The following is a 27,948-nucleotide window of genomic DNA, read 5'->3' on the forward strand; positions in this document are numbered from 1 at the left end:
TCCTGAAGTCTGGTTTTTCAACTGCTTCAACCTCCTTATTTTCTTCCAGCTTATAACGCATTGCATACTTTATTCCCAAAAAGACATGGTCACTTTTACCCAAGGGAGGAAGGTACTGAATGTCAAATATCTCTTCCTCCTTCCTGGTAAATATCAAATCTAGCATGGAGGGAACGTCCCCTTCCCTCATCCTCGTAGCTTGTTTAACATGTTGATACAAGAATGTTTCCAGGATGAGGTCTACAAATTTACAGGTCCAAAAATCTTCTGTTTTAGCTTCATATGCTTCCCAGTCTATGGATTTCAAGTTGAAGTCACCGACTATCAACAGTCGTGATCTATCGTTATCCGCTCTCGCTATAATCTCTCTCATTATTGTTATAAGACCTTCACGTTTACTATCTAGCTCCTCCTTTGACCATGTGCTGCTTGGCGGTGGACTATATGCATTTATCATCATTAGTTTATCATCCTCATAGCAGATCTCTAGTGCTATTATGTCAACTTCTTGTGGATTGGCAGTCATTATTTCCTTCACCTTTAGGTGTTCTTTTACCAGCACAGCAACGCCACCGCCTTTCCTAATTTTTCTGTCCCGTCTCCAAATTGAGTAGCCCCTTGGGAATATGACCTCATTTAAAATTACCTCTTCAAGTTTTGTCTCCGTGAGTGCAACAATGTCTGGTGTCTGCAGCTGTATTACATCACTTAACTCCAGTATCTTCGATCTCACTCCATCTATGTTGGTGTATGCAATCTTCAGGAACTTGTTCCCCCTCTCCTTATTCTTCACTCCCCCTCTCTCTATTGATTTTGTGTGTGTGTGTGTGTGTGTGTGTGTGAGGGGGGGGGGGAAATAGTAGTTAGTAACAGTTGATTGACAGTTGAGAGGCGGGCTGAAAGAGCAGAGCTCAACCCCCGCAAGCACAACTAGGTGAATATACACATACATTCATTCATTTATTATTTTTAGATTATTTTACATTCAACATGAGCATCCAGTATTGTGCAAGTACACATACAGCTATTCACACATCATGCACAAGCAACCGAAAAAACATTAGAAAGTAGACTTTTGCAAACAAGAGTGGTAAACGGAACAAGTTAAGTGAGAAGGTGATGGAGCCCAAAACTGTCAGCAGTTTCAGAGTGACATATGACAAAGACTACTTGGAAGAAAGGCCACCACAAACAGCTCTTATCCTATAACTACACTTAGGTAATTACAGACATACTGTATGTCTCTGCACACACTGTGCAACAGGATTTAGCTGTTTGTGCTGGAAGAGATCACTATGGAGGGAGTTTATTTAATTTGTTTAAACACACACTCGATTGCTTTCTCACTCTCACTTATTAATACATGGGAATACAGTATACTGTAGTACATATACCTTAATAAATGGAAAAAAAAGAGGTTGGCCAAATTTTCTGGGGGGGGGGACCCCTTTGGCTCCCCGGAGCTATCCAGGCTGATATGAATATATTAGAATTTGGCATCAGTCACTGTGAATGGAGTTCTAAGTCTACTGAGGGGACCACAAGCCAGAACCTGGCCCCCTCGGAAAGGCATGAGGAGGGGGCTATCCACTATAAATGGCCTGGATGGCCCCCTAGAACCCCATTCACATTGACTGATGTCAAAGTCTAATACTGTAGATGTATATCCATATCAGCCTAGATAGCTCTGGGGAGCCTCCAGGTCTCACCCAGATAACGGTGTTTCATTACATTCAACGCTGGTTTCTTCTATATTTTCAGAGAAAATTACAAGGTGGTAGTAAATAGTGACTATGGAAGTAGACTGGCTGTATCACATGAGACGGGAAATGCAGGAGATTCTTCCAGGACTTTTTCTTGGCCCCTATAGTGCAGCAACTAAATCCAGGGTAAGGTTCCTCAAAATATCATACTGTATATCTTTTTCAGTGTAGTGTTTTTCTTTTAAATATGTATAGTATTTGTTATCCCTGTTAGATAAATATTTTATGATTTTTGCCTTAATTTCAGAGCTATTCCAATAAGTTGCTGCCACAGGCAAGGTTCTACTGACCCCTAGTTAGGACCAAGTTCACTGAAGGCAGGTCAATGTGCAATGAAGAACTTTTCAAAGTGACTGTGCCAGTTTAGACTGTTGCTATGCAGATGATATTGTATTTGGCCTATTTAGGTAGCAGTGTCCTATTTACAGAGTGGTCCACAAAGTCACTACCACTGACTACCACCAGGTGGCAGCACCAACTCCACCAAAGACTCCCTGAACCCAATCTTTTTGCATTCTTAGCTGCTTTATCTTCTTGGGTTTATTTGCTTTTGAAGGGGGAGGTGCCTTTGTGTCTCCTCATCCCAATCAGAAAATGGAGCTAGGAATTTTAGGAGAGGTCTGATAGTAGTTTGGGCATTCTCGTGTATTTTTGGTTCACCATGTATGTTCATTGGTGTGTCTGCACTGGTGTTTATGTACCCTTCAGCATTCTTTGTAGAGCTCTTTGTTATATTAATCTTTACACAATGGTATCATGCAATATAGTATATACTGTATTTCCAAATTACTTAACAATGGTCAAAATGAGGCAGCCCTCATTTTATCCAGAATTTGGCCACACTAAAGTCATTCTTTTCAGCAATGACATTACCTGACAGCAGCATCTAGTGTTTTGTTTGGTCCATACATACATTTACCTCATAGTGTTTCCCGAAGGTTGCCTGCCTGTGCTGCTAGTGTGTAGCCTTGGGCAGACTTTCATCTAGGTGATCATTTTCTGTCAGGGTTGACTTGCGAGGGCTGTAGCAGCTGTTACTTTAGCCCCTTCCTTCCTTGCTGCTTCTGTTATTATAATCTTGTGGGATTTGACAACAGAAAGCATCATGTTAGCACTACTTATTATCTTCATAACTGGGCAGCAGCTGCGTCTTCTATAAGAATTTTTTCTGGGGTGGAGCTCATTTGACTTCCCGGAGCTATCCAGGTTGATATGAATGTACAGTGTTAGACCCTGGCATCAAAGTGAAGGGAGTTCTAAGGCTTACTGGGGACCATGAGCCAGAACCTGGCCCCTTCAGAGAGGCACGAGGATCAATGGCCTATAGAAATGCCAGTGTGGTTGGAAGCATTCTATGTCTACCATCGACCAGGTCATGGGGCTCTGGGGGAGTCTAGGGCTCCCCCCCTTCCCCCTCCCAGGGAGGGGGGGGGGAGTCATCTTTGATGTCAGGGTCTAATACATTCATATCAGAACGGATAGCTCCAAGGAGCCTCCGGGACTCATCCAGAAAATGGTGTTTCATTACATTGAACGCTGGTTTTTTATACAGTATATAAATGTCTTTAAATTGGTGTTCCATACTCGCCAGTTATCATCAGAATTTTTTGCTAGTTCATGCTCCTTACCAATTTTCCCTGTTATTATTTAACTCAGTGTAGAATGTGTACTGTACCTACATTGTACAGCAATTGCAATTTCCGAGTCTAAATTCCCCATTAAGTATTTCATCAATGAGTTTGAATCTCGGTTCCATTCGGTAATGTCTATTTGAATGTTCTGTATGGTTCATTGTTCTCTTGTTTAATCTTAATGTTTTGTAAATATTAAAAACATAGTTGCAGCTGAGTTTGAGGGTTTAATTAATTGCAAATTTTATTCAAATTAATAAACTTTTTTTTTTCAGTTCAATACACTTCTGAATCATGGAATCACACACATTATATGCATCAGACAGAGTATAGAGTCGCACATGGTTCGGGCTAATTTTCCTGACAAGATTAAGTAAGTACTCTATTTGTATTTACCATTTATAATAATGAACTGTAACAAAACTGGTGTTACAAGGCTTAGCTAGAAGGCGAGATGTTGCTTTATACAAAGAATGTTAATAATAATGTTTTTAGTGTGAGACTGTCTCCCCAAAAAGTTGTGCATCATAGGAAAAAAAAATTCTGTAATTTATGTTTCCTGAAATAAATAAAAATATCAAATAAATGATTCCCTATGATGCATAACTTGATGAACAACCTAAATATCATTACTGAAGAAACTAAATTTTGGCATTCATACATTATAGTTGGAATTAGCATTCATTTATGAACACTGCTTTCTTCAGGCTTCTTTCCAATTATTGTAAGCCATAATGAAAACAGGGCAGTAGGTTCACGTGATGTGTAAAGTGTCGCTCTGATTATTCTAAGCTGGGACTCGAGATGTGCTGCATTCTCTTCCAGCCGGTTTTATTAATTCTCATTAAATCAGTATAACAAAAACACGCCACCTTTTATAGACCTGACTACGATATGCATGAAACCTCCAGTATATAATTCAATTAATCTATACTTGTGAAAGCTGTCATTATTACATTGTCCCGTCAGTCGGTTGCCAGATGCATGTCAAATACAGTACTGACTTACTAATATCAGGGATAGCACAGCACTGTCTAAGGTGGAGGATGGGTTACAGGGTTGATAAGTATATATAATTGATATAAATTGTATAATCATGCTCTAATTGCTGAATACAGTATACTGTATTACTAGCATTACAGTATATATATTAATGTAATATTACATTTCACTTAAGTTGAAATTTGTTTTTATTTTTTAAAGGTACTTGATATTAGACATGGCCGACAACCTGACTCAGAACCTCATATCTCATGTATCAGAATGTCGGAGGTTCATTGATGAGTGCCTGGCATCAGGAGGAAAATGTCTTGTTCATGGCAACCTTGGAATTTCCCGCAGTGCAGCAATTGTAGTCGCATACGTCATGGAAAAGAGAGCTTTAACCTATAAGTAAGTCAAATATAATCAAGTTATTTATCATCTTATATCCCACTCTGCCACTGAATTATGATGCCTTTGTCAAGTAATAATGTAGAAATCTAGGATGTTTTTGCCTTTATATAGTGCTGTAGTCATTAAATTTAAGAAACTTACAAAAGGCTTTTAAAATATCAAGTGATATTCAAAATTCTGGTTGTGAGAGCTGTGATGAGAGCAGCATGTTTAAGCAGAGTACAGTTACATACTCCAGTCTGAATAGTGACTTATACCAATACTACTGGTACCTGTTCCGTACTTTGTGAACTAGGTCACACTTTCATCATTTATTTCATACTAGGTCACACTTTCATCATTTATTTCATACTAGGTCACACTTTCATCATTTATTTCATACTAGGTCACACTTTCATCATTTATTTCATACTAGGTCACACTTTCATCATTTATTTCATACTAGGTCACACTTTCATCATTTAGAATAAACACTAAACTAGTTCACAATGTGCAAGAGATATGTTGGAAAATATTTGTAATCTTGTGATTACAAGTAAACATCTTGTGAGGGTGGTCAGTGAGTGAAATGCATTGAAGGAAGTAGTGGAAGCCACCTCCATCCACAGCTTAATGTGCAAATGTGACAAAAGAAATAAAGCAACAAAAAATTAAAATGGTCCTCATACAGTATAGCTAAGAGGCCGGTCCCCGTAGAACCAGATCTTACTCTGTTTAGACACTGAGAAGTAAGCGCTAACACCAACATCAGAAGTTTCTAACAGCAGGATAACATATGCTTCATATTTAAAGTTGGTAAACATAAGAAAGGCATTTAGGAATTTAAACAAGGACTTGTTCAAGACAGTTTACCCAACCTGTGGGTAATCAGTGCATGTACCACAGTACGCAGTACCTCTCTGGAATCCACACCTCTTGAAGCACAAAAAAGGAACTTGGAAAAATTAAGAAGATTTGCAATGAAGTCAGTACATATGTTAAGGGGATGAGAGGACATAAATTGGAGCTGGAAACACAAGTCATAGAAATATAAAGAAATATGCCAAGAAATTAAAAAATGCACAGGTACTTTAGAGAGACTCTAACCCCTGCTCTTGACAGTTTGTTATCTAAAAATTACCACCTTCCTCGTTGCTTCCAGCTTGCCCTCGCTTCCCTGAAAACTAACAACTCTATTGTTATCCTTCCTTCAGACAAAGGCAATTCGATGGTTGTCGTTGACTGTGTGGACTACCTCCAGAAGTCTTGCTCTCTGCCTCTCTAAAATATGCATGCTCCTCTGATTTCTAACCCTTTGGATCTCCTTAAAACTTCTTATTCATAAACTTGGACAGCTCCCTAGTCTCTGTCCTCCCGACTTTGATCTCGTAAAACGTTTGTCATCTGCCCTTCTCTTCCTTATTTCTATGGTCTACCTAAAACTCACAAATCTGGTGTTCCTCTTCGTCCTATCATTTCTTCAAAGGGCTCTGTTGGTTATCCTCTTATCTCCTGGCTTGCCAAAACTCTCACTCCTTGTCTTGGTACTTTTTTTCCTGTACCAAGTCTTGTCTTGGTAATCTTTTTTTTTGTCTTCTGATGTAAAACTTGCCTTTCAACAAACTAACACACTTCATAGTAATATGGTTCACACTGCTGCTCCTGCTTCTAATGCTGCTGGTGTCTATTTCCTGTTCATCTTGTCCTCTCCAATACTTTGGTGAAACTGGCCATACATGGAATGACAGACTTAAGGAACGAAAAAGAAGAGTTAAATCTGCAGTCATAAACAGTGCTCTCTCCTGTCATGGTAGGGGACTAATCATCCTTTTGATTGGTCCTCTTCTAAAATAATCTTTCGTGCCTCTACTCTTCACAGATGCCATCTTGTCAAGTCAGTTTTGATACACAATATGCCCAACATGAACCTTTGTCCTGGCTTTGTTGCTGTTGACTCTTCCCTTTCACAGTACATGCTCAAATGCTATAACCTTCTTAACAAATGTAATTTGACTTAAGCTTTGCCCATTTCTGTTATTCTTACCCTTTTCTTATTCTTACCTTCATCCTATTCTTACCTTTCATCTTATTCTTACCTGCTCCTCACCTCTCATCTCACTCCCTTACCTTCTTATTTTGCTTGTCCCTCCCTCCCTCCCTCTGTTCTATCACACGACTTGAGAATAGTACAGGAAGGACCGAAACGTCATTGTTTTTTCATTTTCTGATGTAAGGTTTGACCATCATATCTTCAGCCACACTATTGTGCCTCGTTATCTGCATTGAATATTACGAAATGTCTCTTTCTGATGGATCTTTGGTGGCTCCTTCGATCCTCCTTTTCGGGGGTTTTCCCCTTTTCAGCTTGTCGATCCCTCAACTAGACGGACTCAGTCATTTAACCAGGAAGACAAAACTGAAGCCCCTCTAAAAGAAAGGGAGTTTCCAAGGAGCCACCAAAGACCCACTAGAAAGACATGTTTCATTACATTCAACACTGCTTTTCTGGGAAGCCTCCTATGCTGCTATGTCACCACAGAGAATGAAACAAAAGTGATACTCACCAGTGGTGAAGGAGAAACAGAGACGTAAGGAAGGGGGAAATAGCAACTAGATATCCGCTCCCAATACTACAAATGCCCAGCATGACCCAAGAATTTCACAAAGTAATGATCTGGCAGAACTCTCAGTGACCACCAAAACCATCAAGCCTGAGAAAGTGTCCAAGACATGTTTGTAAACACCACAGAGTTGCAAATCAATGAAAATCACGGACCTGTGGGGAAAAGCACATTGGCATACCAGAGAAAAACTGGCCCTGGAACAAGGAACCAGGGGACACTAGGCACACAACGGAGTCTGTGAGAGATGAGTCACTCCATTCCATCCTTCACTAGGAACGAGGATGGAATGGTAAACAGCTGCAACCAGACACACAAATGGGTATACCCCCAGCTGAACAATGCAAGCATCAGTGGCCAAAGGAATTCTCAGAAGACCAGCCAGCCCATGCACAATGAGAAAAGAAAGAGAAGGCTGCAAACAAGAAAACAACCACCATGACCAAGAAGACTCATGAGGAGTGTGAGCAGGCCAGAAGTGAAAAAAAAATCAAGACAAAAAGTGAAACGGCACCAAAGAAATATCGACACCAAATGCCAATGATAGCAGCTCCACCTATGCCAAGCAAAACGAGGTAACAGTACTTGGCAAGAAAAGCCGACCCACAAACCACTAAAACTAAAACAGAAATCGAGGACACGTGACAGAGACAAAAAGGAAGGAAGGAGAGCCAGGCAGCCATACACTGTCACAAGGATGAAAGCCACAGGTGAGACAAAAAGAGGAACTACCTGTTGACTGTACAATGAGTGGTACACTAGATTCAGAAACTACAAACATGGAGGAACTGAAAGAGACAAGGAACTTCTCCGGTTCAAACCGTCAAAGAGGCAAAGCTGTGGAAAAAGACACGGGTTCAAATAACAGACCCCAAGGACTGAAAATCCATGGCTAGGCTCACCAAATAGGAGGCAACTGGTGAAACCCACCAGAAAGGTTCTAGTTTGTAAAAACCTGAAGCAACAACTGAACTGGAAGGAAAATAAAAATAAATTCTCACCGACCCGAGTCCAGCCGAAAGGCAGCTATCGCAAGAGCTTCACATCTTATGAATAAGGCCACAGAAACCAGAATCCACCAGCTCCACACTGACTTGAAGAGGCCCACCACAGGGCCTTCAAACATCCCACAAAGCCAATGGAAGGACATGTCAGGGACAGTCCACTCCATGGTAAAGGAATGGAGATGAGAGACTATCTGCCAGGACATGCCCCAAACAAACAGCATGGTGAGCCAAAGCCCGAGAATCAAGAAGAGGAGTTTGGCCCAAGAGGAGAAAACCAAAGCAGCATCCATGATTCCGATGATGAATCATCAGGGAGCAGTCCAAGAGGAGCAAGACCACAGAGCCTACCAAAAGATAAAGGAACCTCAGAGTGTGCCAAACTGCCATGAACATACACACTGTGCTGTGTGTTTGACACAAAGGACCACCCAACAACTCAGAGTGGCCAAGGTACTGCTGGTCACAAACCCAAATCATAACAGGGACGCCTGACAGCTGGGTGGACAGCACTTCGGATTTGTAGTCCTGAGGTTCCGGGTTCGATCCTCAGTGGAGGCAGAGACAAATGGGCAAAATGTTTCTTTCACCCTGATGCTCCTGTTCACCTAGCAGTAAATAGGTACCTGGGAGTTAGACAGCTGCTACAGGCTGCTTCCTGGTGATGTGTAACAAAATGGAGGCCTGGTCGAGGACCGGGCCGCGGGTCACATATTCACAATATATTTGAATATTAATATATATATATTAATATTAACAATATATTTGAAAACTCAAATATATTGTGAATATTTGAGTTTTCCTGAAAAGCTGAATAGAAAACCACGACCTAACCTAACCTTCTTAGTGTTTGAAGATAAGCATTTTATTGCTTCCTAATTGCAATTAGTACTTAACCTATAGCTATATTGATATTACAGTTTTATAAAACTAATAAAACAAAACTAAAATATATCAATAAATTGTAAAGTAACTCAGGATATTTTCAAATTTTGTATAAAATCTCTATTGTTTAATAAAACTGAAAAAGAAAGTCCTGATATTTAAAACTTGTGTACAGCAAATTGAACTTGAAAACTTCATCCTAAAATTCTAAGTGTCTTAACAGAAAATGAGGAAAATAAATGGGAGGTAAATATAACCGCCCCATAAGTGCAGTTATGTACTATGTATAACTGTAAGGAAGTGTACTTATTACACTTAGTATTAAACCGTACTGATCGGAGTACGAGGTGATCGGAGGATGGGTTGAATCACCACACCCTGCATCAAAAGACCGAGGAGCCAGAAGAAACCAAGGGGAAAACCTTAAATGGCAAGCAAGATTACCCTGAGAAAAAAAGGAACCAGTATGACCAAAAGGAGCTTCTAGCCAAAGGCCAAAAGAACAAACCTTGAAGCAAGAAGGCAGAAAATTAAAAAAGGGACTCAACCCAAAAAGACAAAAACGGACTGCAGGCCAGGAGATACCCAAGTGGGAAGGAAACAGGAACAGAAGGAAACCCAGAACAAAAGGAAAACCAAATTGCCAAATATCCAACCCACCTGTGAAGACCAAACGGAGCCACAAAGGAGACACCAGTTCCAGACCAACCTGGAAGGGGCAACGAAAGAACATTCCCTCCCAAAGCATTGGGACACGAACAGAAAGGTCTAAGTGCCACAAGGCCAAGAAGGAAAAGCTCAGGCCAGCCTTCATAGCAAAACATTGAAATGTGTGATTTTGGAGAATACAGTATGTGCCATTGAAGACCTCCCCTGACAGGAAACTGTGGGGACCAGATCCTGAAAAACTATTCTTACCTCCTCTAACAACAACAAAACACACACACCTGGCAGAGAGACCACCTAGACCCTTAAACAGGATACAAACCACCAGCCAAAAATGAGTGCAGAAAAGTGGAGGAACAGATTCAGCCTTCCCAGAAAAGCCAATTGATAGGCAATAAAGAATTAGCTCTCACTCCCCTGTAGTCACTACAAGGTAAACACTTCCTAGTCCAAAACCTCCACTGCCACCACCTAACCACCAGCAATAACAACCCTGTTTGTACGATTGAAGTACAGAAGAAGAAAAAAGTTTGCATCAGATATTCTGGCTGGGGATATCTATCTTAGTTTCATTTGTGCAAGTGAACCATATCTAGCTGTTAAACTGCTTTCCAAAGTTTGCAACGTACCAGTACTTGAATTTATCATTTAATTTGTATTAGGAAAGTTTCAATACTTAGCTTTTTATCTTATTTCAGAGAGGCACTAGAATTTGTGCAAAACAGAAGATATTGCATCAATCCAAATGATGGTTTTAAACAACAGCTGATTGAGTATGAAGCAATTTACAAAGCTCAGCAGACTCTTCTCAATGGTCAGTGTTCACAAGAAAAAGGGAAACTTAAAAGAAAGCATGATCAAACTATTGACGATTTTGATCAGGATTCTTCAGAACCAATGGAAGCCTTAAGTTGATAAACAAAAATCCCAGTATGGGCAAAACATTTCATACACAATCAGACCTTGTGATAATTGAAATATTGTGAAGCTAACCAGTTTCACTAATGGTCCTTGTAAAGAGTTAGTTGTGTCAAATTTTATTTTTTTATTTTCTTATGGGTAGATGAAATATTCCAGTACTATAGTAAGTTGATTACAGAAAGAAAAGTCATGACATTAATTTCTCTTGCTTTGTGGAGGCTTAACAGTAGAGTCTAGTTATAGTCTCAAATTCACTTTATTTATTTTTGAATACAGGAGAATTTTGATAAGATTTTTATATATACTGTACTGTACTGTAATTGTATATTGATACTGTGTAGAAATATTATTCATTTGTGTCAATAGATAACAGCATAGACATGTCTTTGCTCACATTCAAATTAAGACATGCAATTCTTGGGTAAACAAAAAATGAGTTTAAAATATGCTTCAAGAACAGATTATTATTATTATTTCTTATGTCTAATGTCAGACTTATTTAAGTTCTTTAAATTGAAACGAGCCATAAGAAAAGCCTTCTTGTAATTTGAAGCAGAGGCCTTCTGCGAGCACACACATACAGATCTCTTCTCTCACATCACATACTGCTGGTAACATCCCAGATTGGACTTTAAGACAGGCTGCAGTAACACGGTTATATCTGACACAATGTTTATTGATAAGAAAACATATTTTGGAAAGTGGGCTTTATGAACATCCTTTGGTAAAATGAATGATTCTGTTTAATTTATTACTTTTGATTGAGTCTATAGGATTTTTCTTTTGATTATCTATGCATTAGCAAATTTCTATCAGTTAATCTAGATGGTATATAGGATTGCCACAGTCCCTTTGACAAACTCTAGTTCTCAGGGACACCTTCAGGCTGCTAAGTTACAGAATGAGAGAGAGAAGGAGGAAATAAGATGTGTGTGTACGCACAGTGTGTGTTTGTGTACGCATCGTAATACGTAATAAGTACGTACATAATATCTGTGTGTATACGCACAGACACACACCCATATTCTTAGTAAGGTAATAAATACAAGCAAGCATGCATTGAAGGACAAGTTCATATATACCAAACATCTGCCATTCTAAACAAGGAAGTTTCTGCACAATTCTATCATAAGAATGTGACGTATATATAGGAGAGTGTTGAGGTTGTGTGATGGGGTACATCCTGCATCCCTGGAAAGTTGAGATGATCTAATGTGCATCCCTGGAGTGTTGAGGTGATCCAACCCATGTGCCTGGAGAGTTGAGGTGATCCAACCCATGTCCCTGGAGAGTTGAGGTGATCCAACCCATGTCCGTGGAGAGTTGAGGTGATCCAACCCATGTCCCTGGAAAGTTGAGGTGATCCAACTCATGTCCCTGGAGAGTTGAGGTGATCCAACCCATGTCCCTGGAGAGTTGAGGTAATCCAACCCATGTCCCTGGAGAGTTGAGGTGGTCGATACAACATCCCTGGGGGGGTTGAGGTGGTCGATACAACATCCCTGGGGGGGTTGAGGTGGTCGATACAACATCCCTGGGGGAGTTGAGGTGGTCGATACAACATCCCTGGGGGAGTTGAGGTGGTCGATACAACATCCCTGGGGGAGTTGAGGTGGTCGATACAACATCCCTGGGGGAGTTGAGGTGGTTGATACAACATCCCTGGGGGAGTTGAGGTGGTTGATACAACATCCCTGGGGGAGTTGAGGTGGTTGATACAAAATCCCTGGGGGAGTTGAGGTGGTCGATACAACATCCCTGGGGGAGTTGAGGTGGTCGATACAACATCCCTGGGGAGTTGAGGTGGTCGATACAACATCCCTGGGGGAGTTGAGGTGGTCGATACAACATCCCTGGGGGAGTTGAGGCAAGCAGGATCTGTCCCATCACACACCCCTCGATAATTTCTCCCAGGAAGTTTCTCTTTATGTTGGCTTGAGAGTTGAGCCTTGATGTGTGCCTTGATCCTTCATATAATGTGGAGGAATGCTCATATGGCCTCAGCCCACTTGGGTTCAATTCTCAAATTCTTTGTTAGTTTTTGATGAACTTCTTTTAAACTTTTATATGTCCTGCAGACTATGGATTATCCTTTTCATCTTTACAACATCTAAATGACAATCTTTGGGCTTTTAAGACGGATATCCTTGAGCAGACAAGTGGCTTGTGGTGATACTGATATTTACAGATTGTAACTGTGTACTAGATGCATGTGTTTAACTAAAATAGTTTTATTGGCTCCAGATGGAAAGTTTAATTTATGTACATTATTGCATGGACATAACTTGATTACCCCATGCATACACACACATGAATGCGTACAAACAAACATACAACCACCAAGGAATAATCAATAGCTCTAAGGAGACGTTCAACAGTTGTAGCTCATTTCCACATACACAGTCAATAACATGCACATGAATATACAACATAAGCACACATCCAAACATGGGCAACACCCGACCTATTCAATACGCACATAGACATTCACTTTATCTTTTTATTTATTTATTTATTTATTTATTTATGTATGTATTTATTTTTTTCTCTCCACACTAGCTGTCTTATTTTCCCTCTTATCCCCTCCACTCTCCTCTTGTTACTTGTTATCGTGCCTCCATATCTTACCCCATACAGCAGTCCTCTCACTACCTCCCTTCACATGGCTTGCTGCCAGTACTGCCCTCTCCATCATTCCCTCTACTTGGGCAGGATGGTAGAGTGATGGTCTCGCTTCATGTTCAATCCCCGACCGTCCAATTGGTTGGGCACCTTTCCTTGCTCCCGTCTTATCCCAAATCCTCATCCTGACCTCTTCCCACGCCCACTCACACTCCTATATGTTACACACATTTGAGTTGGCTTTGAAATTGATGTTTTTTTATATAAACTTTAATTTTCTTTTTCTTAGTATTAGACTACAAATACCTATATTAGGAAATAAATTTTACATGTAAATTGGTATAATCATTTGAAATGTCTAGAAAATTTGATATTTTTAATGAATGAATTACATGCACAAAGGAATATGGGGAGGCCTACAGTTGCCCTGGTGGTTGGCTAAGCCCACCTCTGATGCTGGGCTCAAAATGTTGAGGATTGGTGGGATGCATACATACAGTCCGTTATCATCTTTACCACCGTTTCAAAGTATATTCTGAAATATACATATCATGAAATATTAAGCTGATGAATACTCTCCCAGGGCTTCCAACGTTTATTGTTTGTATGATTCAATCTCTTCTTTTCTCCTGAAATCATGTTCATGTTGTGCTCTGGTTGGTTAAGTAAATGTTGGGAAGTTGAGAGCAAGTTTAGATCCAGCCAGGTCAACACGCATGGCTGTTTTTCCCTGTGTTTTGTTAGTCTTATAAGATTTTCATTTTAGACTAACATTGTATGTACCTAAACACCTCTCTAAAACATTTGATATGCCAACCTAAACATAGTTCTGTATATACTTTATTATTAAAGGACATAACTATTAAAACAAGAAAGCCATCAGACTAATTAAATGTGAATGCTTGCATCAAGCAGTCATCAGTATAATTAGCTCAATTGGCATTATAACTTATCTTTTATTGTAGAATTATAGTTTTGTGATCTCCAAATGAATTTTGCAGACTATTTAAGACAAATATTGTTTTGCACAAAAAGAAAATTCTTTAATTTTGTTCATGCCATGGTGCATAACAATTTTGTTCATGCATGGGCATGGGTGCATAACAGTTTTATTCATGCATGAGCATAGGTGCATAACAATTTTGTACATGTATGGGTAAGGATGCATAACAATTTTGTTCATGCATGGGTATGGATGCATAACAATTTTGTTCATGCATGGGCATGGGTGCATAACAATTTTGTTCATGCATGGGCATGGATGCATAACAATTTTGTTCATGCATGGGCATGGGTGCATAACAATTTTGTTCATGCATGGGCATGGGTGCATAACAATTTTGTTTGTGCCATGGTGCATTACAATTTTGTTCTTGACATGGGTGCATTGCAATTTTTCAAACACTGCCTTCCTTGGAATATAGAAAGAAATCAAACTTGTATATTTATTATATCATTACTCAAGTAAAAGGTATGCTACAACTGGCATACAACTTCACATCAAGGTGTTTACGTTGAATATCCACGCTAGCAAAATATTTTGTCATCATATTTTGTATTGAATTGTTTACAAAAATTGTAGAAGGTATTCAGTATTGCTGATGACTATAAATATTTTCTAGACACAAGAGGAGTTCTTTTCACCTTAAATCAATTAATTATAATTTCCAGTTATCTAAATTAAGAGTGCTTTAGCATGATCCTTATCTGATTTACCTTCATTTTGTTCGGTTATTCATTAGTAAAAAACGGTAAATACAGCAGCCAGTGAGTGCTAGAGGTGCACATGGACCTCCACTAATGATAGATGTTTTGCTGTAAACGAACTGATCTTTTTAATGGAGCTTGTCAACTTTCATCACCGTGTTCTGCACTAGCACTTGCTTCTCCTCATTTTAGGTTTTAATATGGTTCCATGATCAACATTGTACCACTTTTTTTATTATAGTTATGAATTATCCATGCTACTGGCTCCAACATTCATGGAGGATACATTTTGCCTTCCTAACTACAAGGTAGGTATAATCAACATTCGTCCTTCAACTAGATTAGGAAATAGTGAACAAAATTTATCTGTTCACAGGATCAATGACACTTCAAAAATTATTGGAGAGGTGTGAGTGTTTGGAGAGGTGCGAGTGTTTGGAAAATTATTGGAGGAGAGGTGTTAGTGTTTGAAACGGGAGTCCCCTTCCGTTATAACATCAGGCAATGATGACTTCTCTGGGGTATTCTCCCTCTCTCCTACATTTTGCTTACGTTCCACTAGGACCTGATTGTGACTTACTGCTTAATTGGCTCACTAAGAACCTTTCCATAGAGATTTGTTTCCTTTATGGTCCTCCTCACATGTTTTTTTCATAGGTTGAACCTTACCACTGACTTTCTTGGGACCCATGGCATGGTATATAATAATTACTTATATGTTTAGAAACCAAAAAATCTGAAAAAATAAATTCGTTACAAAGAATACAAGCGCGATTGTCACTACGCGGAAGGGATTGTTAAACTGAGGGGCAGTCACCCATTCCACCACGAACCACACACTCGGTCGACCCATACGTTTATCAACAAACTCCCAACTCGAGGCAAAGCACGTAAACCGAATTGAATTTTACGAAGAAATTGAGCTCGTATCCCCAAAAATTAATTAAAAAAATAGGGGCATTCGTAAGCCGAGGTTTTACTGTACAGTATATACATATACATACATACATACGCACACATACAGAAACATACCAAACATACCAACAATACAAAAATGTGAGAAACAACTACACGGCAGTGAGAAGAGAGGCAGAAAGAAATTTTGAAAAAAGAATTGCAGACAAATGTAAAACAGAACCGGGTCTATTCTATAAATTCATAAACAACAAATTGCAGGTAAAGGATAATATTCAGAGGTTGAAAATGGGAAATAGATTCACAGAAAATGAAAAGGAGATGTGTGAAACATTAAATAAAAAGTTCCAAAGTGTGTTTGTACAAAATGAAATCTTCAGGGAACCAGACACAATAAGAATTCCAGAGAACAACATAGGGCACATAGAGGTGTCTAGAGACAAAGTTAGAAAATGCTCAAGGAGCTAAGTAAGAACAAAGCAGTTGGTCCAGATGGAGTTTCACCATGGGTTCCGAGAGAATGTGCACCTAAGCTCGGCATTCCACTTAAACTGATTTTTCAGGCATCCCTGTGTACAGGAGTTGTAGCTGATGTGTGGAAAAAGGCTAACATAGTTCCAATCTACAAAAGTGGCAGCAGGGAAGACCCCCTCAATTATTGAACTGTATCATTGACAAGTGTAATAGTCAAAATATTGGAAAAAATAATAAAACTAAATGGGTAGAACACCTGGAGAGAAATGATATAATATCAAACAGACAGTATGGTTTTCGATCTGGAAGATCCTCTGTCTCGAATTTACTGAGTTTCTATGATCGAGTCACAGAGATGCATCTATTTGAACCTAAAAAAGGCTTTCGACAGAGTTCCACATAAGAGGTTGTTCTGAAAACTGGAAAATATTGGAGGGGTGACTGGTAAACTTCTAACATGGATGAAAAATTTTCTGACTGGTAGAAAAATGAGGGCAGTAATCAGAGGCATTGTATCGGACTGGAGAAACGTCACGAGTGGAGTACCACAGGGTTCAGTTCTTGCACCGATGATGTTCATTGTATACATAAATGATCTACCAGATGGTATACAGAATTATATGAACATGTTTGCTGATGATGCTAAGATAATAGGAAGGATAAGAAACTTAGATGATTGTCGTGCCCTTCAAGTAGACCTGGACAAAATAAGTATATGGAGCACCACTTGGCAAATGGAATTCAATGTGAATAAATGCCATGTTATGGAATATGGAATTGGAGAACATAGGCCCCACACAACCTATAAATTACGTGAGATATCTTTAACGAATTCTGACAAAGAAAGGGATCTAGGGGTGGTTCTAGATAGAAAACTATCACCCGAGGACCACATAAAGAACGTTGTGCGAGGAGCCTATGCTACGCTTTCTAACTTCAGAATTGCTGTTAAATACATGGATGGGGAAATACAGTACTAAAGAAATTGTTCACGCCTTTTGTTAGGCCAAAGCTAGAATATGCAGCGGTTGTGTGGTACCCATATCTTAAGAAGCACATCAACGAACTGGAAAAGGTGCAAAGACATGCTACTAAGTGGCTCCCAGAACTGAAGGGCAAAAGTTACGAGGAGAGGTTAGAGGCATTAAATATGCCAAAACTAGAAGACAGAAGAAAAAGAGGTGATATGATCACTACGTACAAAATAGTAACAGGAATTGATAAAATTGATAGGGAAGATTTCCTGAGACCTGAAACTTCAAGAACAAGAAGTCATAGATTTAAACTAACTAAACAAAGATGCCGAAGAAATATAAGAAAATTCAGTTTCGCAAATAGAGTGGTAGATGGTTGGAACAAGTTAGGTGAGAAGGTGGTGGAGGCCAAAACCGTCAGTAGTTTCAAAACGTTATATGACAAAGAGTGCTGGGTAGACGGGACACCACGAGCGTAGCTCTCATCCTGTAACTACACTTAGGTAATTACACTTAGATAATTACACACACACACACACACACACATACATGCACATACATACATAAATACATACATACATTAAATATAGATATGAGAGAGAGAGAGAAGCATTAAGATGGGGGTCATGATGATGTCCTAGAAGGGTGGTAAGCAGGGAGCGTGAGACTTCACACATACAATACTTCCACTTTGACCAACACTATGGCTCTATTCAGATAAGTCCCAGAAAATCAGCAAATATGAAGGTTATGATGCTACAACTTCATTTCAATAGGCTCAAATATATTAGGTTCATATGATAAAATTGCCTTCAAGTTCTTGAGTGAGATAGCTGAAATATTTATTATGGAGACCAAGTTCTCAAGAGTGACTGCTTGCTGCATCCTAGGCACATGTTCCACCTATGAGGACCTGAGGGATTGTTTTATTTATTTATAATCTGCATTATGTATGTATGGAAAATGTCAGTCAGGTAATATGAAATCCAACTCTTCTACTAAAAATAAGATTTAGTAAGATTAAAAAAAAGGGAACTTGTGAATTAACAAATGACTAGATTTTACAGTATTTGAATACAGTACTCTTATTTCCTTTTGTGAGGCTTTTGGTCCTAGCAATCTTCCCAGAGTGACCCCACATAAACTGCCACTAGGAGGGTTGAGGGCTGAGGAGGTCCAGTGTTTCTGTGATCTAGGAGGGATAAGTAAGCTGTGTCACAGTGAAGAAGTGCATACAAGGGACTGAATGTTAGCCAAAAGACAGGAACTAAAAACGTTTACAAAACGAAGCAGAATTGTGACTGTAAAGTGACCTGTGGTCTAGGGTGAGATAGAGACCTGACCCCAAGGAAAGGCTGGGTAAGTTAGGGATGCTACCCACCCAACAATCCCAGGTTTTTAGTGGGGAGGAAATCATTCCCAAAGTAAAAAAATAATAACATTAAGCAATAGTTGAACATTAAAATGTTGAAAGATTAAAAAAACTGAAAAGAAAAATGAGCTGAGGCAAAGTAGCCGCATGAATGCATATAAAAATATTACGTAGTAAAAATTATAAAAGGACCTTTAGACGAAAGATTAAAAATACAAATTTGAGTACAGTAGTGCTTTTCACAGTGGGAAAATCACCACTGAAAAATCAACACATTTAAGGACAAAGAACAGTAAGTAGAGAGGAGCAACACACAGCCTCAGTCACTGCCTTGGGGGAACGGAGATGGTCTTTACTGGTGTTCTGCAAGGTTAGTCTAAAATAAGATACATGAAAATATAAGAAAATGGAAAAAAGAAATGAAAATATGATGGTAAACTAAAGATAAAGGGAAGAAAGAAGCGGGAGATGTGAAGGATCATAGTAAAGAGCTATAAAGATGAAGGGAACTAAACCAGTCAACATGAGAGGTTGTGGTCTGGTCATCATACTTTAGCCACGTTATTGTGACTCATCGCCTGCACATGAGAGGTTGTAATGCAAATTGAGATCAGAAGGAAAAAGGAGAGTAAACAGATGAAGGCACTCTGAGGGAAGTCAAGAAGACATGCAAGCTAAAAGGGGATAAAGAGGGAGAGGAAAAGGAGGTGGAGACAATGAACAAAGTTGGAGACAGTATCAGTGAAAGAGGCAATTACAGAAATAGAAAACAGGAAGAGTGGATAAATGAACTGGAAATGAACATAGGGGATTTCAAAATGTACTGGAGTAGGCTAGGAGTAACAAATCTTTGTAGACATCATGGGTGAAGAAGATCAGTTGAAGTTTAAGGAAAGGATTAAATTAAGGTAATATTAGAGGATAGTAAAAATATAAAGGATTCAACAGAAAAGGCAAAAAAAAAAAAAAAAGTGGGTGTGACAGACCAGTGGGGTAAAGAGCCAGGAAGGGCTTTTGCAGAAGTAGCCAAAGGTCAGAAGCAAGGCAGACAGAAATGTGATGCAGGTAATGAACTGCAACAGACAAGAAATGGAAAGGGAGTGATTAGTGATTATAATGAGCAGTCTCCGTGGTGTAGTGGTAAGACACTCGCCTGGCGTTCCGCGAGCGCTATGTCATGAGTTCGTATCCTGGCCGGGAAGGATTTACTGGGCGCAATTCCTTAACTGTAGCCTCTGTTTAACGCAACAGTAAAATGTGTACTTGGATGAAAAAACGATTCTTTGCGGCAGGGGATCGTATTCCAGGGACCTGCCCGAAACGCTACGCGTACTAGTGGCTGTACAAGAATGTAACAACTCTTGTATATATCTCAAAAAAAAAAAAAAAAAAAAAAAAACTGTCAGAACCTGAGGAAGCCATCAAGCAGGAGAGGAGAGATGGAGACTGTGAGGAGTTGAGACGAATCCATGGCAAAATGTTGGCAAGTGTGGCAACACAAGAAGCATAAAACTTTTGTAGGATAGAGGGGGTCCAACATGGACAACAAAGAGCAATATAGATTACCATTCAAAGAGGTCATCTAGTGAAGGATAGAGAAAGATACAACTGTGCTTTCACTGACCAGGACATCAGGGAAAAATAGAAAGATACTAGGAGAAATAGAAAAGGTAAGCTAATTATCAGGAGAATGTGCCAGAATGACTATTATAGTACTTGGAAGGGATATGAAAACAAGGAGCTGGGATGGGATGGAGTACAGGATGGTTTCTAACCACTTGGACCATTGGGGAAGATGATAAGAAGGACAGGAAATGTAGTTAGAGGAGAGCAAGATGCAAGGCCAAGGCAGGAGGAGGTTAATAAAGCATAGGAAGATACAGTAGTGGGCCTAATCAGACTGGTGATGAAACAGACCAAGGTAATGAGTGTGACTAGATCAACACTCACAAATGCCACCCTCCAGAAAAGAACTACAGTAGCCTAAAGGAAGAAACTAAGCAGCCCAGTAGAAATTTGGCACACAAGTGCAGACTATAAAGGGGTAGAGCTGCATGAATGGGTGGCAGAACTGCATCCTTTGTCTCCTAAAATTGATGAACATAGGAGAAGATTCAATATGCCTGAGAGGATACCAGGTAGTAAGAAAAGACATGATTAAGAGGGAGGGAGGAGTAGTAGCCCTAATGATGCAATAACATTGGAGCTTTGAAGAAATAGAGGTTCTGAAGGTAACTAAACAGCAGGACTGAACACAACCCTCCATCAACTACAGGAAGATCAAGGGAGGAATATAATAATTCCAATCAAACATGCTTGAAAAAATGGAAAAGGTGGTCACAGTACCAAGGAGAGCTAGAACAAAGATTCTAATACAGTATTTGGATATTTTAATCAAAAGGAAATAGTGGTCAACTTAGGATCCTCATGATGATAATGAAATAAAGCAAGAATAGTGCACACTGCGAACACTTCCTTTGGCAGCATATCAAGGAGCTGATAAGATAGAGAGAGAGAGTGATCTATCAACTATCCTAAACTTGGTGTTCATCCAAAAGGAAGAACACTTTACATATAGTTGGTTCATCAACAGTGTTACATGGCAATTTATTTTGTTCCTTTGAGGCCAATCCCAACCCACCCATGTTAGGCACTTAACCAACAGTAATTACAGGAAACATGTGGGTGAAATTAGCCCCAGGTGTCTGGGGTTATTGCCATTTATATATACCGTATATATGTAAATTGTCAACCACAATAAACATGGATAATAACATTTCATTCACTTGGAAATAGGAGCCTTAAACCATTGACCCCAGGCACGGGAGACAATTGCTTTAGCAACCAAGCTACTGAGCAAACCACAATACGGAAGGATTCCAAAGGCACCAACTGCTGCACAACTGGAACTTTATGTCTGCCCTGGGCTGCCACTAAAACATGGAAGAATTAAGTGATCCACTCTGAAGTCATTAATTGTCTGCTACAATTAACATGGATAACAAGATTACATTCACCTGGGCACAAGTTAATAATCCTGCAAAACATACAAATAACTACAATTGCTTGGCTTAGGTACCATAAATTAATACACTATTTGATCCAAAAACATGGTGCACATAGTTTTCCCTGTAAACTTGAAGATTTAACTCATAATTGACTTGCTGATGACAAGGAGAGATGATTCTCCTTGGTGAGGGGACTGTACTCTAGCAGAAAATACAATAATGTTCAATAGATAAGCCAACCAATATGCCTCGCACTCAAAATCATGTAATATAAGATGTGCAGCAAGGGTCACCTTTGGGTTGAAGTGCCATTTGTGTAATTGTTGAAGAAAACTGAACAACATAAGGATGGAAGAGATTAGGTGTTTTGGATTTTTATGATGCTTTATACCACCTCACAAGGTGCCTGGTATTGCCCAGGCTCTCACGTTTCCTAGGGTATGCACCTTCTTTTGACAGCCCAAAATTAAAAGAGAATATGACAAACTCCTGAAAGCGATATTCTTGAAAGTGTTGAGGTTATTCCTGGAAGATGGCAAATGGGATGAAGCAACACACTCAGAGTTGATGGTATGAGTACTGTATCTGCAAAGCAATGCATTAGCAATGACTGCAGTCTTATCCTTGTGTAATGCTGCTAGTGAATTATTGGGAGAGATCTTAACATATTAGACATGGACTAACATATGGACATCAGGCTGCAAGAAGCGGCGTCCACCAGACCGGTTGACCAATCCAGCAATGAGGAGGCCGGGTCGAAAACCAGGGCCTGGGGATGTTGAGCCCTGAAATCATTGTAAGGTAATCAAGATATTATTGAATATGACTGAAATGTTTAGATTAATGATTCTAGCAGAAGTCTTTTCTATGCTTAGGCACTTAATGAAACAAAGACTTTTACTCAGAACTTCATTGACTTAGTTGTGCACCTCCGTGTAGAATGTCCTCATTTTTAAAGATGACTGCAAATCTTGCTTTCCCAGTGTCCTTTTGTGTCGTTTTCTCTCAAAATCCTTAGTGAATCATATACTTGGTGACATCTTGTGTACTTGCTCTTGTTAGGCATCCTGAATGATATCTAGGAATGTTTTACTATTGTGTGTCGCAGACAGTGCTAAGTAGTTGTCCAAGCTTCACTGCTATCTTTAATTACTTATTTATTTACTTTTTCTATGCAGTATTTCTTATGTTCTTCACTTTCGAAGGGAGTTAAAAATTTACTCCCCAAAGTTAATGTTACACTTATAATGAGTGTGACACATGTCATTAAAGGGGTTATTCACTTAAGTGCACCAATGCATCCTCAGGACCAGAAGGAATGTAGGCAAAATGGGCAGACACCAGTATAATTCCCATTGTCAAGGGCAGGTAACCTGAACAATTGTCTAACTCCCAGGTACTTATTTACTGCTAGGTGCACAGGTGTATTGGATGAAAGGAAACATGCACAACTATTTCTGTCCTGGCCAGGAATTGAACCCAGAATCCTTGATTGTAGTTGAGAACGACTATATTGTATCTATATAAATGGAAATAAATACAGGTAAATAAATGGAATTGTCTGCCTATCTGAAGATGGAGGTGAGACACTTGGTCTAGCTTCACCCAATTTTTGCCAGTAATTGCTGTTGGGTACATGCCCAACTTGGGCGGGTTGGGATTGGTGTCAAAGAAAGTGCCAAGTGACACTGTGCCAACATCACCCCTCCATGAAAATTTCATAATGCTATATAATTTGACTATTATTATTGTATTATTTTTTTAAATATCAGAAATTGTATGCAAAAACTTTGATGATTATCCCTTGGAGTTTACTGATTATGTGTTGATGCAGTGACCATGTGAGGTGTTCCAATACTGTAGTAGGAAAGGGGAGGGGGAGATGGGGAGAGACAGACAGATAGATGGGCCCCAAACATGTGTGTGTGTATGTGTACTCACCTAGTTATGCTTGCAGGGGTTGAGCTTCGGCTCTTTGGTCCCACTTCTTAACTGGACCTGCCAATTCAATTCAACTGTGTGTGTGTATGCATGTATGTATGTATGTATGTATGTATGTATGTATGTATGTATGTATATGACCTCTGGTGCAATTGTGGGGACCCATAGCCTTGGAGAAGAGAATAAAAAGCATTCAGAGAAGACCTTGCAGATTCTCCATAAACATATGTTTTGTATTTTCTTCTATCACCACAAATCTTATATTTTTGTCTTCATTATGGTTTATTTAGTTTACTATTTTATAATTTTATATAATTAATAATCACTTTTGCCGGGGTCATGCAGCCTGTGTATATATATATATATTATATATATATATATATATATAAATAAACAAAAGAAAGAGGGTGGTAGGAGAAAAGCACACTGAAACTGTGTTAGAGGGGACCTAAACATTCCCTCTAATGCGTTATGTGTGGTTTCCTCTGAGGCTAAGGGTCCCCTTCTTCCAGCCAGAGGTGGTACTCCCTTCCTTTTATATATATATATATATATATATATATATATATATATATATATATATATATATATATATATATATATATATATATATATATATATATATATATATATATGTATATATGTATGTCGTACCTAGTAGCCAGAACGCACTTCTCAGCCTACTATGCAAGGCCCAATTTGCCTAATAAGCCAAGTTTTCATGAATTGTTTTTCGACTACCTAACCTACCTAACCTAACCTAACCTAACTTTTTCGGCTACCTAACCTAACCTAACCTATAAAGATAGGTTAGGTTAAGTTAGGTAGGGTTGGTTAGGTTCGATCATATATCTACCTTAATTTTAACTCCAATAAAAAAAATTGACCTCATACGTAATGAAATGGGTAGCTTTATCATTTCATAAGAAAAAAAATAGAGAAAATATATTAATTCAGGAAAACTTGGCTTATTAGGCAAATCGGGCCTTGCATAGTAGGCCGAGAAGTGCGTTCTGGCTACTAGGTACGACATATATATATAATATATATATGTATGTATGTATGTTACACCTTCTGTAAATCATCCCTAAAATACTTTATAGTTGTGTAGATGAAATAAAAATATGAAAAAATTGTCTTCAGTGTGGATTTAAATAATTCTTTATTCAGGTTGCAAGCTTTGTCTTTAATGTTTTGAGGAGAGCATCTTTGATTACATGACATGTTAGGGTGAATCCATGTGCTCATGTACATGGACATATAAAAGTACAGTATTATTCATCAACTTAGTTTTAATCACCATTTGCATATTTTGGGATGTTGTTATTTGACAAATATGGTGGAGTATTTAAGAATGGAATGGACAGTAGATTTACTTAGGAGGGTAGAAATAGCCTAAGCTACTTTATCCCTTTGAGATATATTTTTTTGTCTCAATAATCGTACTTGAACTTGAAGTAGATTTACTGTGCATATTTAGAGATTGTGTAGTAGCTGACCCAGCAAGTCGAGTGTGTACAGCAGGAAATACTATAACGCACTTGTCAAACTTATACAAATACAGTACTAATTATATAAATCAGTTTCTTCATGTATTAAAAAATCAAGTGTTCTGTATTTCATGTTCAAATACTGTACATACAGTATGATACCTTGTTTTTCTTATACAAAATAAATTCTTGGTTGATTTCATAAAATCATTTTAGAAAAAATGTAACTGCAGTATTTTTTTTAGGCATATTCAAATTATAACATGAATATGAGGTTTATTACTTTCTAGTATTACAAGCTGACCTATAGGCATATTAGCTCATCTAGATACAAATCTTCTCTTATATATACATGTATGAGTGATATATTATGGCTGTGCTTTTTTTTTAGTATTTTTTTAAACATAAATATAAAAGACTTTATATTCAGATTACTATTCTAAAAATATACATATTTTGCATTTTCTTATTTTCTGATAATGTCTTTGTAGAAAATCCTGTATAAAAAATATTTCAAATTTTTTCCTTGTTTGGTATTGTATATTGATGTATTATCCACAAGCCAGTGGTAATTGTATACCATTTGTTAGATTCATACTGTTTATCGCCTCATTTCCCCAACGACGCACTGTTCTTGGCGTTTTAGCCAAATTACCAGTTTTTACTGGAAAATGAGGAATCAGTCCCACCATTTAAAATTTCTTAACTATAAGAGGCAAGAATTTTGCTGTCCATTTCATGTGTAAACTTAAAAAGTACAAAAACATCAATGGTGTTGTGTCTGTTAAGAGTGCTCACAAAGAATTTTTTCTGTGAAGTCTCCTTTCTCTCCATTTCATAATGTAAAAGCGTCTTCTTGTTAAGTCTTCTAGGAAAATTCATACTCAAGTTTTATATAATTTTACAATAAATATATAAATATATACAGAAAGTGTTTTATCAACCCTCATGTATCAAGTTAAATAAATTATGTGTTCCATGCAGTTATCTGGTGTTTCACGGAGCACTGCTACTTGGACACAAGTTCATTTGATGCTGTGCTGACTTGGTACATGAAAACAAAAATATCTGTTGCTGACGCAAGTTTACATTATTCTGTACAGTAGTCCTCAAGTCACATAGAGCATGTTTCCATGTAAAAGTGCAAAATTCAATCCACATAGAACCTAAGATTCTGGTAATGGAAGAAATAAGGTTGGTTCCTAAGACCTCAAAAGTCCATATTCAGAACTATTGCTGAAGATTACATCGCATGAAAGCCACAAATACAGTACCGTTCAAAATTATATGTTGCAAGTTAGTCCCTGTGCTAGTAACTGGAATTAATGAATTTCATCTCGCCAACATCTACAGACTCATCTCTCTTTTCCTATGTGCCAGTAGTGACCACTGCTTGCATTGGCCTCTTGTCATTGATCTATGGCTGGCCAATCCTAAAGCTATGTGTGTATTCTTCCATTAGCCAAGCCACCAGACAATAAATATGCTAGGTACCCAGCCTCAAGCCACCACCAGAACATCTCTTCTTCAGCAGCACCTGCAACTACACACCACACGGTTCTGCTGCCAGCTCACCCTGGAATCTGCCAGCACTGACCCGCATTGTTCCCAACTACAGGTTCATCTTTCCACTATAATTTATTGAAAACATAAATATGGTTGTTGATCATGCTGTTTTATCCTTTCAATCTAGTTCTCTTGTAAAAGTTGCTAGACACACTCATCCCACTGCACTAAAATATTGTAGACTAAAAATAAAATGAATAAACTCATTATTACAAGCTCTGCAGAATCTAATGAAATAAATAATGTTTGAGAGATTTCGTGAAGCAATAATATAATCCAAGTGCTTAATAACTTTCAGACTACAGTGGACTCTCGGTTAAAATTCCAGCATAGTATTCTAATTTAATCCAAAACATTTTTAGAACATCAGAAATGTGAAAGGAATTTGCATGTTTGGAAGTTTGCAATGATTGAATCATTGCCATATGTTTTATTGGACTGAATATCAACTTCTTGGTCAACTGTATTTCAGATCCATTTTAAAAACCAATGGGAAGACCAACCAGTCCTCAGACCAAGTCCATTCTTTCCAGCAGTTGACCCCAAAGACACATTAATAAATTTTAACACACTGTTCATTCAAAACAGAAATTTTCTCATATAAATTAATATTATTTTATATTAGTAAATTGTACATATTTAGGCACTGGTTAGGTAAGGTTAGATGTTTAGGTTCTGTTGGCAATTATTTGTATTTGTGGTATGTGCAACCCGTCCTCGACTCTAGTCCATTCCATCCAGCAGTCGACCCCACAGACACATTCATAAATGTTTACGTGCTATTCATTCAAAGCTTGAATTTTCTCAAATATAAATTAATATTATAATATACAGTATTAGCATATTGTACATATAAAGGCATAGGTTAGGTTAGGTTTTTAAGTTCTGTTGGCGATTATTTGCATTTATAGTATGTGGGTGTGGTACGTGCGTGCTCGTTGTGGCTCGAACAAAATTCATCAGCGAAGCACTTGTTCCGTTAGTGTTTGCACATCATCAGTTGAGTAAATCAAT

General features: G+C 38.5%; 1 protein-coding gene across 3 annotated transcripts in view; it reads left to right on the top strand.

The window, feature by feature from the left end:
- The window catches only part of LOC138354264 (serine/threonine/tyrosine-interacting protein B-like), a 36,543-nt gene extending 10,252 nt beyond the window's left edge, over positions 1-26,291 (top strand). Inside the window, exons 2-6 of one of the 3 annotated variants that reach the window (XR_011223488.1) lie at positions 1,762-1,889; positions 3,670-3,767; positions 4,598-4,786; positions 10,643-12,637; positions 12,669-26,291. Coding sequence is in view for 1 of the 3 variants with exons in the window: in XM_069308174.1 (XP_069164275.1) it covers positions 1,794-1,889; positions 3,670-3,767; positions 4,598-4,786; positions 10,643-10,859 (600 nt within the window). In the remaining 2 variants the exon portion in view is untranslated. Of the gene's footprint in view, positions 1-1,761; positions 1,890-3,669; positions 3,768-4,597; positions 4,787-10,642 lie in introns of all 3 variants that reach the window. The other 2 variants (XR_011223489.1, XM_069308174.1) reach the window with 2 other exon arrangements.
- Positions 26,292-27,948: the final 1,657 nt, after the last annotated feature.

The sequence above is a fragment of the Procambarus clarkii genome, chromosome 62 (genome assembly GCF_040958095.1).
Source record: "Procambarus clarkii isolate CNS0578487 chromosome 62, FALCON_Pclarkii_2.0, whole genome shotgun sequence".
Classification (NCBI taxonomy): domain Eukaryota; kingdom Metazoa; phylum Arthropoda; class Malacostraca; order Decapoda; family Cambaridae; genus Procambarus; species Procambarus clarkii.